This window comes from Nicotiana tabacum, chromosome 6, assembly GCF_000715075.1.
Source record: "Nicotiana tabacum cultivar K326 chromosome 6, ASM71507v2, whole genome shotgun sequence".
Taxonomy (NCBI): domain Eukaryota; kingdom Viridiplantae; phylum Streptophyta; class Magnoliopsida; order Solanales; family Solanaceae; genus Nicotiana; species Nicotiana tabacum.
Genome location: NC_134085.1, coordinates 39,335,886 through 39,343,604, shown reverse-complemented (window position 1 = coordinate 39,343,604; position 7,719 = coordinate 39,335,886). Strand labels below are relative to the sequence as shown.

General features: G+C 41.2%; 1 protein-coding gene across 1 annotated transcript; it reads left to right on the top strand.

Moving 5' to 3' along the window:
* The first annotated feature begins 299 nt into the window (after nucleotides 1-299).
* LOC107811265 (wall-associated receptor kinase-like 20) lies at nucleotides 300-3,105 on the top strand. The gene is made up of 3 exons (XM_016636158.2): nucleotides 300-1,221; nucleotides 1,319-1,375; nucleotides 1,861-3,105. The coding sequence occupies exons 1-3, from the start codon at nucleotides 429-431 to the stop codon at nucleotides 2,901-2,903; spliced, it is 1,893 nt and encodes a 630-aa protein (XP_016491644.1). The 5' UTR covers nucleotides 300-428; the 3' UTR covers nucleotides 2,904-3,105.
* The last annotated feature ends 4,614 nt before the right edge of the window (nucleotides 3,106-7,719 follow it).

The window sequence follows — 7,719 nt, the reverse complement described above, 5'->3', positions numbered from 1 at the left end:
AATATTTAATTTTATTTTACAATATATGTAGACACATAAAATAATTTTTTTAAAGCTTTTTTCATATAAAATATTTCTCAACATATGTTTCTTTTAAAAAGTTAAAGTGGGGACTGATTTTGAGGGCATTTTTGTAAACAAACAATTCTTTTAGAAACTATACAATGCTTTAATACATCAAACCAAACAATGAATAAGAAATATGTCAGCATAACTAATACAGACATAATTAATACCAGCATTAATAATACACCATATTCAACATTATTCTTATGTACCCTACCAAACTACCCCTAATAGTGTAATAAATTATAGTACTACCTCATTGACCAAGAAAAGTAAAGAAGAAAAATAGGAAGAATCTATTTACATTTAAATCCAAATCCCTTTCACCTGCCCACAGCCTCCAACTCATCTCCTTCCAAAAAATGGCAGCCACTTTCCAGCGCATTTTCACGGCAGCCCTGCTGCTGCTAATGTGCGCCGCCGCCCCTGCACTTTCTGCTCGCCGCTGCGCCGATTGTGGCTCTTCTCCTGTCCCTTACCCACTCAGTACTGGCCCCGATTGTGGTGACCAATCTTATAAGATACGTTGCACTTCTACCCAACTCTTGTTTGATACTCTCAACAATTCTTATCCAATCACTTCCATTTCTCCTGAGACCCAAAGACTCACCATTCAACCCTCACCGTTCTTGCCCAACACCTGCATCACACAGGATATTTCCACTATTGGGGTTCAGCTGAATTCCTCTCTCCCTTTTAACATCACCAGTAGCAACACCATCGTTTACCTCAACTGTTCCGAAACGTTGCTGACGTCACCACTGAATTGCTCGTCGGCGAGTTTGTGTCACGCTTACGTGAATGGGAGTAGTTCGGGTAACGGTGGAGCGGTTGGCGCGTGTCGGAGCGCGCCGATTTGCTGTACGTTCAGGGCGGGTGGATCGTCCACGTCGTACATGATTCGGGTCAGGGAATCAGGTTGTCGGGCGTACCGGAGCTTCGTAAACCTGGATTCGTCATTGCCCGTGAGCAGATGGCCGCAGCCCGGGTTGGAATTGCAGTGGGTTTCGCCGCCGGAGCCAGTTTGTACGGCCCAGTCCGACTGTGATTCTGACTCGACTTGTACGCCCGACCCGAATTCAAATGGAGGTATCAGCAGATGTTTCTGCCACTCCGGATTTCATTGGGACCCAATTGCCGCGTTATGTGCTCAGGGTAATTAGTGCTTATTATCAGTAAATTAATTATCTAAATCTGGGGTTCCATTTAGGTGTCACTGTTTTTACCTATTTCTGACTTGTATGATAAGCAGATGTGACATGCGAAGACTCTGATGGTTGTGGCAGCGACCACACTGCACTTATAGCAGGTATTATATAATTGAGCACACGATCTTTAATTAGCCTTTTTCTGATTCTTAATTACATGTAAATATGATCAGATTACTCTATTTTTTGAGACTTAAAATGTCTTATCATAACTGAAAGTTTATTCATTTATCTACCTATTGACATTAGACATTAGTGAGAAAGTGTATGTGCGAATGACATTCATCTATTAATTTGGTGTAAGCTTTTGAGTTTTAATGTATATACGCTGTGTGAAGAATTTGTACACTATCAAGTGTCCTTTACCTGTTGTAGCAAGTAATAAGCTTTATTTTCAAGATTAAAGTTACCCTTAGATATCTTTTGGGTAACGTGATAGTGTAAATATAAGTTAAGCTCTAAAGGTTTTTACCAGTGACACGGTTCATGTCATTTTTTTCAACTTGGTTGATCAATATTGTTTTTGGTGTTAAATATTTGCTAAAAATACTAGTACCCCCACCTTTAATGTTTATTGAATTTGCAGGTTTGACATCAGGTCTGGGTGTGGCAGTGATTGCTGTTGCAATTGCAGTTTTTGTGTACAGACGTCACAAGCGAATTAAGGATGCCCAAGATCGACTAGCTCGCGAACGGGAAGATATTCTTAGCTCTGGTGGTGTAAAAAACGCCAAGCTTTTTACGGGCAAAGAAATCAGGAAAGCAACAAACAATTTCTCCAGGGATCGCCTTCTTGGTGCAGGGGGTTATGGTGAAGTTTACAAAGGTGTACTCGATGATGGTACGGATGTTGCTGTAAAGTGTGCCAAGCTGGGGAATACTAAAGGCACTGATCAAGTTCTCAATGAGGTTAGAATACTTTGTCAGGTTAACCACAAGTGCCTATTGCGCATTTTAGGCTGTTGTGTTGAGCTTGAACAGCCATTGCTGGTTTACGAGTATGTTCCCAATGGAACTCTCAGTGATCATTTGCAAGGTCCAAATCGTAAACTTCTTACATGGGACTGCAGGCTCAGCGTTGCCCACGCAACTGCAGAGGGACTTGCTTACCTGCATTTCTCTGCAGTTCCTCCCATTTACCATCGCGATGTCAAGTCTAGCAACATTTTGCTCGACGAAAGGTTGAATGCTAAGGTCTCAGACTTTGGCCTTTCACGGCTGGCGCATGCAGACTTGAGTCATGTGTCCACCTGTGCTCAGGGTACCCTTGGTTATCTCGATCCTGAGTATTACAGGAACTATCAATTGACAGACAAGAGTGACGTGTACAGTTTCGGGGTTGTTTTGTTGGAACTCCTGACATCCCAAAAAGCAATAGACTTTGATCGAGCGCAGGATGATGTGAACTTGGCTGTATACGTGCAAAGGTTGGTAGAGGAAGAGAGAATAATGGATGCTGTTGATCCTGCGTTGAAGGAGGGAGCGAGCAGCTTGCAGTTGGAGACAATGAAGGCACTTGGTTTTCTGGCTGTAAGTTGCTTAGAGGAAAGAAGACAAAACAGGCCTTCCATGAAAGAAGTAGCAGAGGAGATTGAGTACATTATCAGTATTGCTACTGCAAAAGCATGAACAAAATCAGTATTGCTGCTAGTAGTAGAAACCGCGTGCAGTTCTTGTGTGTATTTAAGGTTGGGAGTTAAAAGCCAGAAAAAGAACAAGAAATAAAGACCTCGTGTTTACGATCTTTGATCTGAATAGTATTTGTTTTGAAAGCTTGCTGTAAATACAATTGGAGAATGAGTGGTTTATACATATCAGAATTGTCTTTAAACTTCTGTGTTTTCCAAAATTTTGTTCACCATTCGAAAAGCTCTCCTATTGAAGGCCTTGTGTAGGAATGAGAAGGCAGAATAAGCATTACAAAATTAACGAATCCATAACTTATGAACCCACCTGTCTTCTGGTCTACAGCATCACTTTGACGTCTCCTGCAGAACAACATCAATTTCATTTTCATTAGGTAAAGCTTTCACAATAAATTGGTACTTCCCTTTTTGGAGAAATCACGTTTAGTAATCTGATATTTGAGGAGTATGACAATTTGTCACATATAATAAGAGGAGAGTTTCAACATTTTCATTAGAAGCTTAAGAAACATGCAGTAAATCAGAGATAACATTGACTAGTGGTAACTGGTAAGTGCTATACCTTTAGAAATAATCAAGAATAAGATAGAGACCTAGCATATATTTAGGTGGTGCATTTAGGATATGTGCAGGTCTATACAGAGGAAATACAGACACAAGTAAGAGAACTCGAAGCTCCATTACTGCTAGAAAAAAAGGTGTTTGAGTCGTGTTTTAATGCCCAACTTATATAACATAATAATAATAGTAATCCGATACCTAAAAAAATGATAAGGACCTAAATTCCAAACGCATTCAAATTTACCAAAACATACAGAAATTTCTCCAAAACCGGTGTTTACCCATAAAACGATACAATTGAATTTATACGTGGTTTATCGACAAATGCATTAATTTGATCCTAAAATAATAGACGAATTAGAAAAAAATGTAAGACTTAGCCTTGAAATTGAAATGAAACGACATACATCATAATTCCGGGCGCAGAGCTAACGGAGGCAGTAAGAACAATATAAATAAGCAAGAAAGTAAAATGTTATTAAGCTTTTGAAAGAATATAGTATATGCTTGTCAGAAAATTCGTCCCTTTATAATGATGGTAGAGCTCATATTTATAGCAACATTTAGGGAACAAGGTCCTAGGATGAAGCCCATCTTAAATGATAATTATGAGAGCCATTGATGAATGTGTAACAGTAGGCAGTGAATGCCATATTCTCCAACAGATCATGCACTTAATGTTGTAAAATATTCCTCATTGAATGCTACTAGATGACATGCCTTTATTTCCCCTTTATGAATATCATTCTTCCCCATGACAGGTGATCGAGGTCATTTCCTTCGGGTTCGACTGCCTTCTGCCTTCAGCTCCACGTATTGCTTTCTCATGCGATCATTAAATATGAACATATTTGACCCTATATAGATAGCCCCCTACTTTCCGGTCGCATATCTTTGTGTCATTAGGAAGTTGGTAGAGATTCACGTCTAACGGTTGATTCTCCGACCCTCTCCGAAAAGTTGTGTCATATCTTTGTGGGCGGGAAATTCTCCGACCCTCTCCGAAAAGCTTCTAACGGTTGATTAGATGCACGTCTCTCCGTATTTAATGTCCTGAACATGTGTCATCCCTTGATTTAGCATCACTTTTGCCTGTTATCGAGATAATTATGGCCACGATTTAGCTGACTATTCTTTTACTTATACACATCAAACTTCTTTATTTACACTTCATAATTCTCCAAACTTTCCCAAATTCTCTTTACTCAACTCGTACTTTGTCTTCAACCTTTCTTCTATCTTCTTCTCGAGAGAAAAACATTCCTTCTTTTGTGATAAAAAATGGCCTCTTCTTCCAGAAACCCCAGTTCCTCAAAAAACAAAGGTAAAACTAATGATGCTGCTCCTCCTGCGGTGAGCACTATCATCCAAAAAGTCTCATCACAACTAAGGAATTTGAAGAGAGATATCCTTCTGCTCACCCTCGTATGTGGGCTATTAGAGTATAACCTTCTTCTATCTGTCCTTCTAGCATTCCTGTTGTGAAGGAAGACTGCCATTGCCAAGATTTATATATTATCGCTCCTAATCTGGCGGAGTGGATAACCTTATCCAAGAAGGTTCACGTATTTTTAAACGTATCCCTTCACCTTGGGGCCATTGTATTTGAGTGGAGAGCTTGACTCCGTCATCATGGAAATCTGCATCCACTACTAGGTATGCCTGGTGCAAGTAAGTCCTTATGTGTAGATGATAATCGCTTGTCTTTGGCGCCTGTGCCAGGAGACGGGGGAGGAGCTAACCCTAGCTTGGTTGATGAACCTCTATTCCCCCAAGATCTTCCGCGGGGGAATGATAAATTTCAGCAAACGTGGCCACCATGCTCTACTATCTAACGTGGATGATGACAACGACCTTGGGTGGATGGAACAATTAGTTGCAGTCGTCACCAGTGACATCAGTCCGGCCACTGCTTCATCCTTTCTGGAATTATGGAACCGCACAAATAAGTTCATCATTTGTCTTTTATTCCATCAAAGATCGTCTCACATCATTATTGACCCTTCTTCTTTTTCTTATTTCAGCGACTCGGTGAGTACCACCTAGGGTTAAAGGCTTGGACGAGTGGGTCCATAAAATTTTGGATATTACTATGCCCGAAGCCTACACGTGGAAAGAACTAGCCCTCAAATATAGGTGGAAGGCCAAAAATCATGGTAGGTTAAACTCACCTTGCTTTTTCCCTTTCGTATAAGGAAGCTGATTAACCTTTTTTCCATTGTTGAATTCAGGTCTACCCTAGGGATCAGTTGTCGTTCCCGAGGAGGACGTTTTGTTTAATCTTGCTAACGCGACGAGGCTGCTGTAGGAGGCTTTTACACGAACAGTTGTCTTTGAGCCTGCTTCTGGTGCAAGTGCTTCTTCTCGGAGTCCCCGACCGGAGAACAAGCAACAAAAGAGGAGACATTCATTTACGATTGGGGGAACAAATAAAAAGGCAAAGAGCGTCGTGCCCGAGTCGATCCCAAAAAATATGGTGATCGATAATGATGGAGAAGCTAGTGATGATGAGGCTTATCTACATAGAAGACAACGACCTTCATCAATTAAACATAATGCTCAATCTGTTGAATTAGCTACACCAAACGAGGATGATGCCTCAACACTCTAGGGGGAGTTTGATGTGGTGGAAGGTGCCAACTCACGCTTCTAATTCCCAGCTGCCGTGCCTAGTACTGTAGGGCTAAGTACCAGGCATCTTCCAACTTCGGTTGATGAACAACCATCAACCAGCACTGCACCTGCCGCAGCTACTTCTAACCCTTCGACGCCATCAGCTTTATCTCCTTCTTCACGAACCCCATTTCTACCACCAACAACTACTGCATCATCTCTACCGATCGTAGTTGCCCAAGAGGATGACGTCCCTCTTCCCCAGTCCCCAATTCATGGGAACTTGGGGCAAAATTATGCTGCCCCTTAGAAGATCCTCAAAGGAGGAGGAGCGTTACTTTCTTGGTTTCTACTGGATGCCATCTATTGTCCCGGCCAGTGGAATTTGCAAACTACTTGAAGTCTTTGGCTTCAGAAAAATATAGGAAAAAGATACAAGCTCTCTGGGGAGAATTCTTGGTGAAAACTTCCATGCATAGTGTGACATCGGTATAGTCTTTTGTTTTCTTTATTGTTCCTTCTATCTTTGTTATGGTAGGATTTTAAATTTACATTTTTGTTTTATAGGCTAACTTCCTTGCTTCCGAGGGCTTACAAAGGATGATTCGTGATAAGGAGGAACTTACCTGTGAACGGGATCAACTTTTGGCTGTGCGAGACCAAAATACTACTTGCCTCTTAGAGCTGGAAGCATGAGCTGTTGAGGTCGTTGAATTGGAGGCTCGGTTGCAGCAAAGCGAGCAAGAAGTAGTGATCCTTATCCAAGAGATTTCCCCGTTGAGGGCTCAATTTTAAGAGGCTAGGGCCGAATAGGTTGAAGTCCACAATTTCATTCTTTCTGTATCTGATCGTGATGCTTTCTCCTTTGAAAGATTGAATAATTTGGAGGCGTCCTTAAACTAAAAAGCTGAAGAGCTTGTTGCTGCCGTGGCGAAGTATGCCCAGTTGGAGGAGAAGAATAATAGGACCATTGATCATAATAGAATTTTAAGCTCCACTGTCCATGAGCTTGATGTTAGCCTCTAGTCGACCAGATCTGCGCGGGATACCCTATCTGCCGAGGTCGACCAACTTAAATAAGAACTTCAGCGCTAAGCAGATTCCCTCATTGTTGAAAAATATATGCTATGTATACCATGAGGAGAAAAATCTTGGAAGAGGCCAAAGACTTTGAGGCCAAAATCACTAAGGCCCGTGAGCTGGAGTTAGCTGCAAAAAGGGGTCTTCCGGCTCGGCCTGATGCTATCGATTCTTATGATCCTAGTTCTGAGTTCTCGAGAACTAACGAGGAACCGGAAGGCGATGATGCTGAAGGCCAAAATGACGAAGGCCAAAATATTGAACCGGCGGCAGATCCGCCCATTTCTTCTAGGGGTGTAGATGTTTCTCTTCCTCCGGATTCCGGAGATGCGACAACTTAGTTTTTTCTTTCCTTTTCAAATTTTGTATTTGTGTTGTTTGGCACATTTATTGTAAATAAGAACACTTTTTCGTTCAAGTATCATATAATTTTTCCTTTCTGCGTACTTTCGTTTAAATATTTGTGCAAGTTTGCTCTTTGCATCTTTTTTTTGTTTAAGTATTTGCGTAGGTTTTACTTTTTGCGTCTAATTGTGCAAGGCTTT